Raw genomic sequence first — 16,161 nt, 5'->3', positions numbered from 1 at the left:
TCTGCTATGAATCCTGATAGCGGAGATCCCATGGGTGTTTGTAGATTATGTTGTTGAAGGTGAAGTGGGTGGTGAGGCACAGGTCCACTAGCTTCATGATGTTTTCGTTGGTAATGTGATTGATGGTGGTTGGTGTGTGTGTGATGGTCTCTTCTAAAAGTGTGGTAAGTGTTTCCTTTATCAGGTCAATGTCGATGGAGGTGAACAGTTCTGTTACGTCGAATAAGATCATTGCTTCGTCTTCCTCTATTTTGGTGTTTTTGATGATTTTTAGGAATTCCTGGGTGGAGTGGATGGAGTGCTGTGACTCTTCTACTAGGTATTTCAGTTTTGCGTGTAGTTCTTTGGCCAGTCTGTAAGTTGATGTTCCGGGTAGTGAGACTATGGGTCTGAAGGGGGCTCCTGGTTTATGGATTTTTGGTAGTCTGTTGAATCATGGGGTGTTGGTCCCGTCGGGTTTCATTTTCTAAAAACCTCTTAAATGTTATGAGAGTTTCTGTCTCTACCCCCACTTTTACAGGCAGCGAGTGCCAGATTTCCATCACACTCTGGGTGATAAAAGATTTTCCTCACATCTCCTCTAACACTGTGCCCCTTACCTTAAATCTATGCCCCTGGTCATTGACCTCTCCACCAAAGGGAAAAGTTCCTTTCTATTGACTCTATCTGTACCTCTCATAACCTTTTACATCACAATCACGTCCCCTCACAATCTCCTCTGCTCTAATTAAAACAATCCCAGCCTACCCAATGTCTCAATAATTGAACTCTCCAGTCCAGGCAACATCTGGTAAATCTCCCCTGTACCTTTTCCATGGGATTCACATCTCTCCCATAATGTGGATCCCAGAACTACACACAAAACTCTTGTTATGGCTTAACTCACATTTTGTACAGTGCCAACATAATCACACTGCTCTTAAACTCTGACTCGGTTGATAAAGGCAAGTATACCACTTCTTAGCCAAGTTATCCCTTTGTTCTGATACTGTAAGAGACTATTATACATGCACAGCAAAGTCCTTTTGATCCTTGGTGCTCACCATGTATTACCTTGCCTTGTTTGTCCCTGCCATTTGCATCATCTCACGCTTATCCGAGTTGAATTCCATTTGCTACTGAGCAGTCCTTCTGACAAATCCATCTGTATTGTCCTGTAATCTAAGGCAATCCTTCTCATTATTCACCACCCCACTAATTTTTGTATCATGTGTGAACTTACTAATTAACCATCCCACACTCAAGTCCACATTATTTCTATAAACCACAAACATCAAGGGCCCCAACCTGACCCCTGTGGGGTTACACTGGACACAGAACTCCAGCCAGAAAAACACCCTCAGCCATTAGTCTTTGTTTCCAGCCAATCAGCCAATTGTGGATCCAATTTACTAAAATTTCTTGGATCCAATGGGCTTTTCCTTTTGATAACCGTCTCCCATGCAGTATCTTATCAAAAGTCTTGTTGAAATCTACATAGGCTACATCAAAAGCATTGCTCTCATCTACATGCCTGATTAACTCTTCAAAAGCTTCAATCAAATTGGTCAGACATGATCTCCCCTAAACAAAACCACGCTGACTGTTCCTGATTAATCCTGATCTCTGCAAATGCAGATTAGTTCTGTGCCTCAAAATTGCTTCCAAACATTTCCCTACCGCTGTGGTTAGACTGACTGACCAACCTGCAGTTTCCTGGTTTATCCCTTGCTCCCTTCTTGAAAAATGGAGCCACGTTGGCTGATCTCTGATGGTCTGGCACCTTTCCCGTGGCCAGAGAGGAATTAAACATTTTTGTCAGAGCTCCAGCTATTTTCTCCCTTGCCTCATTCAATAACCTGGGATACATTTCACCCGGCCCTGGGGAGTTCTCTACTTTTAAAACTGCCAGACCACTCAGAACCTCCTCTCGGACTGTATTAATTTCTTTAATTGTATCACACCTTCTCTCTGATTTCGGTACCCATATCGTTCTTCTCACTAGTGAGTACCAACATGAAGCATTTATTTAAATCCCTGCCTACACCCTCTGGTTCCATGCACAAAGTACCACTGTGGTCCTTAATGAGCCCAACTCTTTCCTTTGTTATGCTTTCACCTTTAATATAACCACTTTTCTTGACTAATGGAACCAAATGCTTTTAAGGTACTGGAAACCTAATGTTGCCAGAGGGATCTCAATTTGGTCTATGTCAAATTTATGAAATTTTGAACTCAAATGACAGCACAACTAAGAATGTTCACTTCATTAAATGAAGTAGATGCTAAGAGAGACTGTTGCAAATTCTCAAATTAATGAAATCTTCTTGCAGCACTTGGAATAGTGCAATTTAGACTTTGATCTTAGCGATATACTTGTAAGAGACCTAAAGAACAACAAAATCCAGACCGAAGATTTTTTAAAACAGGCAATTGGCAAATGCAGGAAGAGGTTCTTCTGAGGCCATGAAAATGGCAGAAAGTGATAATTGCAGGATTTGGAGAGTTCCTTTCCTTTTGGGATGCCCAATGTTCTGCTTCCTGCATGTGTGACTATACACCCAACATCAGTTTGTTGTTTCAACATGCTCTAGGACAAGATTTAGTTTCCTTAAATGTGGTACCGATTGCAAAGTAAGAGAATAGCAAGATAAAGTGAAAATCAACAATGAGTGAAACTTAATGGTGAAAAATCACTGGGTGATAAGAAGAATGAGACCAGAGTTTGTTATGAAAAGATTACAGGCATTCATATATCTCGTGAAGATTGCAAAGAGGCACTGTCAACACCAGGTAGGCCATTTGCTTGAAAGAGGAAACTTGACAAAGGAAGTACATCATTAACCCTCAGTGGTCCACAGTGAAAGTCTGAAAGAAAGTGGAAGTCAAAAAGAAGCTAGATATTTGCCTATGTCACAATACCATCAGCAGAACAATGTGAGCCATGATCATTGATTAAAACAAATCAATCATTGTTACAATCCCAATCGTTAAATGGAGTAGTCAAACTCAAAGTTCAAAGGTGTTCTTTCACTACTCTACTGAAATGTCAGCTTATGTGCTTGTGTCTCTGGATTGAGCCTTTGGGACTCTTTGAGCTAATGGTCAGAGTACAACCAGGTCTAAGAACAAAATGATTAAGTAGAACAAAGCGACTCACCGAATAACAACATCGTACTTGTTGATTGTTTCTCCCAGGGAGCTGTTCCTCAGAGTGTCTCCATTGCCAACGATAACACATCGCTTGCAATATAAACTGAAAAGACCAAAACCTTATATTAAAGCAGGATTAATATATGCTGTGACTGAACGCTACAAAGTGAGAAGTTCAAGTTTATTTAACGAGTGAAGAATTTCTATGCAGTGAGTTATAGTGTGTGACCAGTAAAATTTATACTATACTGGAGTCTGGGTAAATGCTGGGAGGATATTTCCTCTTGTGGGAGAGTGTAGGACCAGAGGGCACAGTCTCAGAATAAAGGGGCACAAACTTATGACTGAGATGAGGAAGAAAATCTTCTCTCAGAGAGTTGCGAATCTTTGGAACTCCTTGACACAAAGAGCTTTGGTGGGGTGAGGTGGGGTGGGGAAGGTGTCAGATTTAAGGCTGAGACAGTTAGATTCTTGATCACTAGGGAAATCAAGCATTTGGAGAAAGGGTAAGAAAGTGAATGAGAGGAATGTCAGATCAGCCATAATTCTACTGAATGGCTTGAGATGCCAAATGACTTACTCCTGTTCTTACCTTTTATGGTCTTATGATCTAACTTCCTTTCTAACAGCACTGTGAGTGTACCTACCCCCATGGGATTGCAGTGGTTCAAGAAAACAAGCAACAATGCCCTCTCAAGGGCAATCAGGTATGGTGTTACCCATATCCCGCGAATGAATAAAACAAATGAGAAGTTTTATTCACAGCATGTAAACTGCCAATTTTGATCAGCCATTTTTAAAAAAATCCGTATATCTTGCTGTTTTTGCTTCTGGACTGGCCAGCTGATGTTCTTTGAATCAATCCAAATTGCATTAGTTTTAGAGGTATTTTCATTAGCCACCAGCCATGTGAGACTTGATGGAAATTCACTTGTATAAGAAAAATAAGAAACAGAGGCCATCAGTTTGCATGTGATCTCAGTACTCATTTTCTAATAGCACATACAATTTAGTTGAATTTGTCTGAATTAAGACGAAAGGTAGAGTGTACAATTTTGTTTTTGATTGTTGTGAGTACTTTATTTCCTTGGTTACTGCTTACTCATTATCAGCTACAATGGTGTACGTGATAAAAGGTAATGAGAACAGCTCACTCATTAGAGAGAGATGAATGGTTAAACATTTAATCTGAGGATTTTCCTTGAGGTGAGGGGCAAGGTTGAGAAGGCAGAACCTTCATGGTGACCTCAGTCCTTTCAAGAATGAAGCCACACTCTTGCTGTCATTGCACTGCAAGCCAGCTGACTGAGCTAACCAAACCCTACACATGCCATTGTGACAATAATAAAACAACTTCATGCTTCAACATAATTCAACATCTCAACTCACCTCATTGGAGCATTGTAAAGCAAAATAGGACACTGATCCATATGAGGAGTTGTTTGGTAAATGACCAGAATCTTGGGTGTAGAGGTTGTTTTAACAAATATCTTAAGGTGGAAACAGTTAGAGAGGTAGGGAAGTGTATGACCTCTGGAACTTCTGGTGTAGGCAGCCGAAAGCACAGTTATTAAATGTGGAAAAGTTAGAATTGAGTATGCAGTACAGGCCTCAGTTAGAGGCACATAGATTTCTCAGTTAGTTATGGGGCAATAGCAAGTGGTGAGACCATGAAGTAGTTTGAAAATAAAGATGAGAATTTTAAAATCAAGATGTTGCTTAAGCAGGAGCCAAGGAAAGTCAATAAGTACAGAATAGTTTGGAATAGAATTGGCATAAATTCAGTCACAGGTAACAGTGTTTCAGATGACAACAGGTTTATGGAGGTTCAGGTGTGAGAGGCAAGCCAATAGTATGCTGAAACCATTGAATCCGAAGTTAATCAGGGCATGGATGAAGGTTTTAGCAACTTGTTATAAATTCTGTGCCTTACGAACTTATAGTCCACAACCACCTGGTGAAGGAGCAGTGCTCCGAAGCTAGTGCTTCCAAATAAACCTGTTGGACTATAACCTGGTGTTGTGTGATTTTTGACTTTGTCCATCCCAGTCCAACACCGGTTCCTCTACATCTTGTCAAACTAATGCGGTGCCTTCAGCTGGTACTGCTAAATGTCAGTGTGGAGATGAGAAATAGGAGAGGGATAAATCTTTAGGGGACATCAGAGGTAATGGTATAGGAGTAGGAACAGAAGCTTTTGCAAGTAATTCTCTGTTGATGATTAGATAATTAAAAACTAAAAGAAGTCACTACAGAGGTAGTGGATACTGTATTAACAATCTTCCAACGATCTTTAAATACTAAAAATGTATTGGAGGATTGGTAAACTGGCTTTATTCAAATGTCTTTATTCAAAAAAGGGAGATAAAAAAGGTAACTATAGGCTAGTTAGCTTAACATCTGCTTTATTGTCTTATATCCTATATGAATCCTAGAAAGGATGTAAAGAGCAGTCTCTCTCTCTCTCTCTGTCTCTCTCTCCCTCTGTCTCTCTAATGAGAGAGCAGTCCTATGATCTGGTAAGACAATGGTGACTTTAGGGGTTAGTTTGCTCAATTGGCTGGGCAGCTGGTTTGTGGTACCAAGTAACACCAACAGTGCAGGTTCAATTACTTCACTGGCTGAGATTGCCATAAAGATCCCTCTTTCTTAACCCCTGTCCTTGCCTAAGTTGTGGTGTCTCTCAGGGTAAAACACCACCAATTATCTCTCTCTAATGAGAAAGTAGTCCTATGGTCTGGTTAGATTATGATGAGTTTACCTTTAACAGCAGAGCACTTACAAATATGCACAGTAGCTCAGTGGTTAGCACTGCTGCCTCGCAGTGTCAGGGTTTGATCCTGCCTCAGGTGACTGTCTGGGTAGAGTTTGCACATTCTCCCCGTGTCTGCGTGGGTTCCCTCTCGGTGCTCAGGTTTCCTCCCATAGTCCAAAGATGTGCAAGTTAGGTGAATTGGCTGTGCTAAATTGTCCGTAGTGTTCAGGGATGTGTAGATTAGGTGTATTAGTCAGGGCAAATGTAAAGTAATACAAGTAAGGGAATGGGTCTGTGTGTGTTCCTCTTCGGAGGGTCTTGTGGACTTGTTGCTTTTTTTCTTGAGACTATCTAGTGATTAGTGGGAGAGAATACACCACCATAGAGTGGCAGCATTCTTAGATAACAAGAACATTTATTGGATAGTATCAGTATGTACAAATACTTTTGGGCAGGCATAGTTATCAGAAACTTGGGAGCTGGTGCATATATATTTGCTTCCTCATATCCACTCTCAGCCTGTGTGTGTCTTCAATAGAATGGACATGAATATGAACCCCTTCAGAACCATTGCTTATCCAATGTGATGCACAAATCATGTCAGCTAATTTATTCAAGTAGAATCTTCAAACACCCATGCAATAAATGATTAGATATTAGCTATTTTTGCTTGACACGTGTTGAGGAATAAATATTAACTTGGGACATTAGCAAAACACCCTGCTCTTCCTTCACTATTGTACCCAATATGGAATTATCAGTCAGGATTCGTTGCTCATTTGTTGCGTACATTGGAGTTTTGATTTACGTCTTTGCCAGTCAACAGGAATGTGGAGGGAAGTGTTCAGGACAGACAACTGGGACCCTATCACAGAATAGGTCCCACTTAGTCTCCAAACGTGAATGAATCTCCATACTGTATATACTTCCTGACATATTCTGCCCTACACAGGGAGTATAAACGTAATACAGAAAATGCATTCAGATAATTTCATAGAACCCCTATTGTGTGGAAACAGACCATTTGGCCCAACCAGTCTACACCAACCCTCCAAAGAGTAACCCACCCAGACCCAATCCCCATTATATTTAAATCAACTAATGCACCAACCTACATATCTATGAGCACTATGGGCAATTTAGCATGGCCAATTCACCTAATCTGCACATGTTTGGATTGTGGAAGGAAACTGAAGCACCTTAGGAGGAAACCTACGCAGACACAGGGAGAATTTGTAAACGCCACATAGACAGTTGCCTGAGGCTGGAATCAAGCCTGGGTCCCGAGCACTGTGAGCCAGCAGTGCTAACCACTGAGCCACTCTATTTCTGAAGAAGGGAAAAGTGTTCCTGGCAAGTAGACCTCAGACGGTTTACCTGTTTATCTCCTCAGGCATGTTGAACTTTGTATGGGTTAATATCATTTTGACAAGCGCTTCTGTAAAGGAAAAGAAAAGTTTAGCCTGACACAATGGATATTTTGGAGAGCGTGTAAATTCATGTGAGAAAGCGTGTTGTTGCCTCTCATCCTGGCTATACAAAGCTCAACTGACATCAACATTTTGAAAGCCTTCAGATCTGACATGACGTATCACATTCAGTTATCATACTCCAGGGGTCATGCCCCAGATGTAACATCTCAAACATTTGAAGAAGACTTTAAAACAAGAAAGACTTGCTGTTTCAATTCTGATCAGAATCATTCTATCTGCAGCATTTATAAGTAACAATTAAACTCTTTCCCTGAATGAACACTCTGAGAGATGCTGAGAAGCTATTTATAACTCAGTGGGTGACAGATGAGGACAGTTGAGTGAAAAAGGAGAAAGTGAGGACTGCAGATGCTGGAGACCAGAGTTGAAAAGTGTGGTGCTGGAAAAACACAGCAGGCCAGGCAGCATCCAAGGAGCAGGAGAATCGACGTTTTGGGCATAAGCCCTTCTTCAGGAATGAGGCTGAGGTAAAAGGTATGGGGGAGGGAATTTGGGGGAGGGGCGCTGGGAATACGATAGGTGGAAGGAGGTGAGGGTGAGGGTGATAGGCCAGAGAGGGGGTGGGGGCGGAGAGGTCGGGAAGAAGATTGCAGGTCAAGAGAGCGGTGCTGAATCCTGGGGTTGGGACTGAGATAAGGTGGGGGGAGGGGAAATGAGGAAGCTGGAGAAATCTACATTCATCCCGTGTGGTTGGAGGGTTCCTAGGTGGAAGATGAGGCGCTCTTCCTCCAGGCGTCATGTGGCCAGGGTCTGGCGATGGAGGAGGCCAAGGACCTGCATGTCCTTGGCGGAGTGGGAGGGGGAGTTAAAGTGTTCAGCCATGGGGCGGTTGGGTTGGTTGGTGCGGGTGTCCCAGAGGTGTTCTCTGAAGCGTTCCGCAAGTAGTCGGCCTGTCTCCCCAATATAGAGGAGACCACATCGGGTGCAGTGGATACAGTAAATGATGTGTGTGGAGGTGCAGGTGAATTTGTGATGGATATGGAAGGATCCATTGGGCCTTGGAGGGAGGTGAGGGGGGGGGGGGGAGGTGTGGGTGCAAGTTTTGCCCTTCTTGCAGTTGCAGGAGAAGGTGCCAGGAGTGGAGGTTAGGTTGGTGGGGGGTGTGGACCTGACAAGGGAGTTGCAGAGGGAATGGTCTCTCCGGAATGCTGATAGGGGTGGGGAGGGAAATATATCCCTGGTGGTGGGGTCTGTTTAGAGGTGGCAGCAATGACGGAGGATGATACAATGTATCCGGAGGTTGGTGGGGTGGAAGGTGAGGACCAGTGGGGTTCTGTCCTGGTGGCGATTGGAGGGGCGGGGTTCAAGGGCGGAGGAGCGGGAAGTGGAGGAGATGCGATGGAGAGCATCGTCGACCAGGTCGGAGGGGAAATTGCGGTCTTTGAAGAAGGAGGCCATTTGAGTTGTTCTGTGATGGAATTGGCCCTCCTGGGATCAGATGTGGTGGAGGCGAAGGAATTGGGAATATAGGATGGCGTTTTTACAGGGGGCAGGGTGGGAGGAGGTGTAATCTAGGTAGCTGTGGGAGTCGGCGCTTTGTAGTAAATGTCTGTGTTGAGTTGGTCCCTGAGATAGAAATGGAGAGGTCTAGGAAGGGGAGGGAGGAGTCTGAGACAGTCCAGGTAAATTTGAGGTCGGGGTGGAAGGTGTTTGTAAAGTGGATTAACTGTTCAACCTCCTCGTGGGAGCATGAGGAAGCGCCAACACAATCATCGATGTAGCGGAGGAAAAGGTGGGGGGTGGTGCCAGTGTCGTTGCAGAAGATGGACTGTTCCACTTATCCGACGATGAGGCCCATGCGGGTGCCCATGGCAACTCCTTTGGTTTGGAGGAAGTGAGAGGATTGGAAGGAAAAGTTGTTAAGAGTGAGGACCAGTTCAGTCAGTCGAAGGAGGGTGTCAGTGGAAGGGTACTGGTTGGGTTGGCAGGAGAGGAAGAAGTGGAGGGCTTGGAGGCCTTCGTGATGGGGGATGGAGGTGTACAGGGACTGGATGACCATGGTGAAGATAAGACGTTGGGGACCGGGGAAGCGAAAATCATGGAGGAGGTGGAGAGCGTGGGTGGTGTCCTAAACGTAGGTGGGGAGTTCTTGGACTAAGGGGCACAGGACAGTGTCGAGGTATGCAGAGATGAATTCGGTGGGACAAGAGCAGGCTGAGACAATGGGTCGGTCGGGGTAGTCGGGTTTGTGGATTTTGGGCAGGAGATAGAAACGGGCGGTGCGGGGTTGTGGGACTATGAGGTTGGAGGCGGTGGATGGGAGATCCCCTGAGGTGATGAGGTTATGAATGGTCTGGGAGATGATGGTTTGGTGGTGGGAGGTGGGGTCATGGTCAAGGGGGCAGTAGAAGGAGGTGTCTATGAGTTGGCGTATAGCTTCAGCGGTGTAAAGATCGGTGCGCCAAACTACCACTGCACCTCCCTTGTCTGCCAGTTTGATGGTGAGGTTGGGGTTGGAGCGGAGGGAGTGGAGGGCTGCACGTTCTGAGGGTGAGAGGTTGGAGTGGGTGAGCAGGGTGGACAGGTTGAGGTGGTCAATGTCGCGGCGGCAGTTGGACATGAAGAGATTGAGGGCGGGTAAGAGGCCAGCATGGGGTGTCCAGGTGGATGGGGTGTGTTGGAGGCAGGAGAAGGGGTCGTCAGAGGGTGGGCGAGAGTCCTGGTTGAAGAAGTAAGCACGGAGGGGAAGGCGGCGGAAGAAATGCTCAATGTCTAGCCACGTGTTGAACTCATAAATCCAGGAGCGTAGGGGAATGAAGGTGAGGCCTCTGCTGAGGACTGATCTTTCATCCTTAGAGAGGGGGAGGTCTGGAGGGATGGTGAAAACACGGCAGGGCTGGGAGCTAGGACCTAGGACCTAGGACAGAACCCCACTGGTCCTCACCTTCCACCCCACCAACCTCCGGATACATCGTATCATCCTCCATCATTTCTGCCACCTCCAAACAGGCCCCACCACCAGCGATATATTTTCCTCCCCACCCCTATCAGTATTCCGAGAGACCACCCCCTCCGCCACTCCCTCGTCAGGTCCACACCCCCCACCAACCCAACCTCCACTCCCGGCACCTTCTCCTGCAATCGCAAGAAGTGCAAAACTTGCACCCACACCTCCCCCCTCACCTCCCTCCAAAGCCCCAGTGGATCCTTCCATATCCGTCACAAATTCACCTGCACCTCTACACACATCATTTATTGCATCCGCTGCACCCGATGTGGTCCCCCCTACATTGGGGAGATAGGCCGCCTACTTGCAGAACGTTTCAGAGAACACCTCTGGGACACCCGCACCAACCAACCCAACCACCCCGTGGCTGAACACTTTGACTCCCCCTCCCACTCCGCCAAGGACATGCAGGTCCTTGGCCTCCTCCATCACCAGACCTTAGCCACACGATGCCTGGAGGAAGAGCGCCTCATCTTTCGCCTAGGAGCCCTCCAACCACACGGAATGAATGTAGATTTCTCCAGCTTCCTCATTTCCACCCCCACCCCCCCACCCCCCACCACCTTATCTCAGTCCCAACCCCCAGATTCAGCATCGCCCTCTTGACCTGCAATCTTCTTCCCAGCCTCTCCGCCCCCACCCCCTCTCCGGCCTATCTCCCTCACCCTCACCCCCTTCCACCTATCGTATTCCCAACACCCCTCCCCCAAATTCCCTCCCCCCTACCTTTTATCTCAGCCCGCTTGACGCACCAGCCTCATTCCTGAAGGAGGGCTTATGCCCGAAACGTCGATTCTCGTGCTCCTCGGATGCCGTGTGGCCTGCTGTGTTTTTCCAGCACCACACTTTTCAACAGTTGAGTGAAAAAGTCCTGAATTGACATTAAAGTCTGGTGGTGTTGGGGAGAGAGGGTTAGGAGGGGAGGTTTGGGGAAGGGTGGTTGTAGGTAACTGGACTAAGCACTGGAAACAGGTGGTCATTATAAATGAGAATTTTTCATCTTGAGATAAGCTATAAAGTGAGCAACATTAAAGTCTGATTGTTACTTTAACCACGATGGCCTACAATTTGAATCAATATACCAGAGCGACTAGTGGTGCTTGCTAACTAAAATCAAAAGAACTGCAGTTGCTGTAAATCAGAAACAAAAACAAAAATTGTTGGAAAAACTTAGCAGGTCTGGCAGCACCTGTGCAGAGAGATCAGAATTAACATTTTTGGGCCTGAGGAAAGGTCATTTGACCCAAAATGTTAACTCTGATTTCTCCCCACAGATGCTGCCAGACCTGTTGAGCTTTTCCAACAATGGTGCTTGACTTTGTACTTATTGGGTAGATTGTTCACTCCCAGATCAACATCATGATGGGTGTCAGTGCAATTGAAAATCTGATGAGCTGTATCCCAGCCATTGGATCCAAAGGTAAAATGACCTTCTCAGGAGCATTAGGAATACCAAATGAGGGTTAGAGTGAGCACCAACCATTTGCTATTGTTGGCAGAGTGAACATCATGTTAAGCAGTGTAAAAACTGAGAGCAGTAACACGGAAGGAATGTGTTTGCAATCATATGTCAATCCTATCAGTTCATCATTAAAACCTTCTATTTCTATCTTTATAGTATCCTCAATCATCTGTGTACAGAGGAGCCTTGTTTATCCAAAGGACACAGGCAGGGAATATTCCGTTTGGTTACTTGAATTCTGGATAACCAAATGCCACATAACATAATGTAGCCAAGCATCAGGACCTTGTGATCTTGCTGGATAATCTGATATTCAGAAAATCAAATACCAGATAATCGAGATTCCTCTGTACCTTGTTTAAAAAGAACACAAAGAACAAAGAAAATTACAGCACAAGACCCTCCAAGCTGCGCCAATCCAGATCCTCTACCTAAACCTGTCACCTATTTCCCAAGGATCTGTATCCCTTTACACCCTGCCCATTCATGTATCTGTCTAGATACATCTTAAATGATCCTGTCCTGCCGCCTCTACCACACAACGCGTTCCAGGCACCCACCTCCCTCTACATGAAGAACTTTCCATGCACATCTTCCTTAAACTTTTCCCCTCTCACCCTGAACTTGTGACACCTAGTAATTGGGTCCCCCACTCTGTGAAAGAGCTTCTTGCTATCCACCATGTCTGCATCTGTCATGATTCTGTAAGCCTCAATCAGGTCTTCCCTCAACTTCCGTCTTTCTAATGAAAATAATCCTAATCTACTCAATCTCTCTTCATAGCTAGCACCCTCCATACCAGGCAACATCCTGGTGGTAAAGTGGTGACCAGAACTGTACGCAGTATTCCAAATGTGGCCGAACCAAAATCCTATACAACTGTAATGTGACCTGCCAATTCTTGTACTCAATACCCCGTCTGATGAAGAAAAGCCATGTGCCTTCTTGACCACTCTATCGACCTGCATTGCCACCTTCAGGGTACAATGGACCTGAACACGTAGATCAATTTTCCCCAGGGCTTTTCAATTTACCGTATACTTCGCTCTAGAATTGAATCTTCCAAAATGCATCACCTCACATTTGTCCAGATTGAACTCCATCTGCCATTTCTCTGCCTAACTCTCCAATCTATCTATATTCTGCTGCATTCTCTGACAGTCCCCTTCACTATCTGCTACTTCACCAATCTTAGTGTCATCTGTAAACTTGCTAATCAGACCACCTAAAACTTCCTCCAGATTATTTATGCATACCACTGCACAGATCCCTGTGGAACACCACTGGTCACAGTTCTCCATTTTGGGAAACTCCCTTCCACTACTACTCTCTGTCTCCTGTTGCCTAGCCAGTTCTCTATCTATCCAGCTAGTACACCCTGAAACCCATCTGACTTCACTTTCTCTATCAGCCTACCATGGGGAACCTTATCAAACACCTCACTGAAATCATTGTATATGACATCTATAGCCCTTCCCTCATCAATCAACTTTGTCACTTCCTCAAATAATTCTATTAAGTTGATAAGACAAAACCCAGCACAAAACCATGCTGCCTATCATTGATAAGCCCATTTCCTTCCAAATGTAAATAGATCCTATCCCTCAGTATCTTCTCCAGCAGTTTCCCTACCACTGACATCAGACTCACCAGTCTATAACCACCTTGATTATCCCTGTTAGCCTTCTCAAACAAGGGGACAATATTAGCAATTCTCCAGTCCTCTGGGACCTCACCTGTGTTCAAGGATGCTGCAAAGATATTTGTTAAAGCTCCAGTTATTTCCTCTCTCACTTCCCTCAGTAACCTGGGATAGATCCCATCGGACCTGGGGACTTGTTCACATTAATGCCTTTTAGAATACCCAACACTTCCTCCCTCCTTATGCCAACTTGACCTATGGTAATCAAAAGTCTATCACTAACCTCAACATCTGTCACGTCCGTCTCTTTGGTGAAGTGCTCATGAAGAATCTCAATCATTTTCTCAGACTCCACGCATAACTTCCCTCCTTTGTCCTTGTGTGGGCCAACCCTTTCTCTAGTTACCCTCTTGCTTCTTATATGCAAATGAAAGGCTTTGAGATTTTCCTGCACCCTGTTTGTTAAAGATATTTCATGATCCCTTTTATCCCTCTTAATTCCTCATTTCAGATTGGTCCTACCTCCCCGATATTCTTTCAAAGTTTCGTTTGTTTTCGCTCACCAAGACCTTATGTATGCTTCCTTTTTCCTCTGAGCTGGTTTCACAATTTTACCTGTCATTCATAGTTCCCTAATCTTGCCAATTCTGTTCCTCATTTTCACAGGGACATGTCTATCCTGCACTCTAATCAACTTCTCTTGAAAAGCCTCTCACATATCAAATGTGGATTTACTTTCAAACAGCTGCTCCCAATCCACATTCCCCAGCTCCTGCTGAATTTTGCTATTATTGGCCTTTCCCAATTTAGCACTCCTTCTTTAGGGCCACTTGTCTTTTGTCCTTGAGTATTCTAAAACTTATCTAATTCTGATCACTATTCCCAAAGTAATCCCCTACTGCAATTTCAACCACCTGACCGGGCTCATTCCCCAACACCAGGTCCAGTATGGCCCCTTCCTGATATGGACTATTTATATAATGCTCTATAAAACCCTCCTGGATGCTCCTCACAAATTCTGCTTCATCTAAACCTCTAACACAAAGTGAATCCCAGTCAATGTTGGGAAAATTAAAATCTCCCATCAGCACCACCCTGTTGCTCCTACATCTTTCCATAATCTATTTGCATATTTGTACTTCTGCCTCATGCTCACTGTTGGGAGGCCTGTAGTACAGCCCCAACATTGTAACCGCACCCTTCCTATTTCTGAGCTCTGCCCATATTGTCTCACTGCTCGAGTCCTCCATCGTGCCCTCCTTCAGCACAGCTGTGATATCATCACTGATCAGAAATGTAACTCCTGCACCCCTTTTACCTCTGTATCTATTCTGCCTGAAGCATCAATGTCCTGGGGTATTTAGTTGCCAATCGTGCCCTTCCCTCAATCAAGTCTCAGTAATAGCAATAACATCATACTCACTAGTACTAATCCAAGCCCTAAGTTCATCTGCCTTACCTTCTACACTTAGCCACTGGCCAAATATATCAGTTCATTCACCTTCCCAGAGCATAATTTGACCGCTCCCACTCAGCTCCTGGCTCTCACTGCTCCAGCTGCTGCTGCAAAATGGAGGCTGCTTATTCCATGAGGTAAGTACTTAAATGGGAAATTTACCTTCCTGGCAGCCCCTGGTCTTTGCTCTCACCGTTCCCACTGCTGCTGCTATATTCTGGCTCCCATTCATGTGCCAGATTATCCTGCTCCTCGGATGCTGCCTGACCTGCTGTGCTTTTCCAGCATCACACTTTTAAAGCTAATCTCGAGCATCTGCAGTCCTCACTTTTTCCAGTTGATTTTAACCTTACTGCGAAGCCTCTTCCAAGGATGCCTACCTTGAAGAGGCTCTCCTCCTCTCTCTCCAAGGATCTCAGTAAGTCTCTCTCTCACTGCATTCCCAGGTCATCTCCTTTTCGCTCCCCCCCCCAACCACCCTCATCCACCTTCTCCCTAGCCCCACCCCCCTCCCATTTATGTCTCAGCTCCCCTGGCCTACAAGCCACATTCCTGATGAAGGGCTTATGCTTGAAACGTTGCTCCTCAGATGCTGCCTGACCAGCTGTACTCTTCCAGCACCACACTCTCGACCCAAATTAGTTCTCAGCTCTGTTAAGGCATAATCCATTCAATCTGTAGAGGCCTTATCTCCCTGAGTGATCCCAATGTCCAAAGAATCTAACTGACATAAATACCAATCCCTAAACCATCTCTCTCATGTTACATTCAGTCCAGCTATGATCTCATTAAACGCTGAAGCAGATTTCAGAGGTTAAAGAGCCTACACTTGCTCATTGTTTATATATGAATGCATTGGAGAGGCTGTAAAAAAAGTTAACAAAAATGGTTCCAACAAAAATAAAATTCAATGACAAAGATAGATTGGAGAATTTGGGGAATTTTCCTTGGGGAGCAGAAGGCTAAACGGAAATGATTTCAACATCATGACGATTTTGACCAAATAGAAACCTGGAAATTATTCCCACTCATAAACAGATTGTGATGTAAGCATTTTCTTAATGCACAGTGATTCGTTAGGGTCTGGAAGGTGTTGCCTTATACTTTGGTATCATCTCTACCTTGGGCAGTTGCATTTTGGAGTGGTCCGGTTTGAAATTGTTGACCTGCAGGCAAAATATTCTGCTGTTGCTTGGGTAAACAAATGGCAGCACAGTGGCATCCAGTGGCAAGGTGGCTCCGTGGTTAGCACTGCTGCCTCACAGCACCAGAGC

At 45.0% G+C, this 16,161-nt stretch overlaps 1 protein-coding gene across 1 annotated transcript in view; it reads right to left on the bottom strand.

The window, feature by feature from the left end:
- The window catches only part of LOC140494087 (CMP-N-acetylneuraminate-beta-galactosamide-alpha-2,3-sialyltransferase 4-like), a 206,610-nt gene that overhangs the window by 54,408 nt on the left and 136,041 nt on the right, over positions 1-16,161 (bottom strand). The window contains exons 7-8 of the mRNA XM_072593029.1: positions 7,265-7,325; positions 3,140-3,235 (exon numbers count right to left, since the gene is read on the bottom strand). Coding sequence (XP_072449130.1) covers positions 3,140-3,235; positions 7,265-7,325 — 157 coding nt within the window. The remainder of the gene's footprint in view (positions 1-3,139; positions 3,236-7,264; positions 7,326-16,161) is intronic.

Source organism: Chiloscyllium punctatum, chromosome 23, assembly GCF_047496795.1.
Source record: "Chiloscyllium punctatum isolate Juve2018m chromosome 23, sChiPun1.3, whole genome shotgun sequence".
Lineage (NCBI taxonomy): Eukaryota > Metazoa > Chordata > Chondrichthyes > Orectolobiformes > Hemiscylliidae > Chiloscyllium > Chiloscyllium punctatum.
The sequence above is the reverse complement of the archived record's forward strand: the minus strand, read 5'-3'. Positions and strand labels throughout refer to the sequence as shown.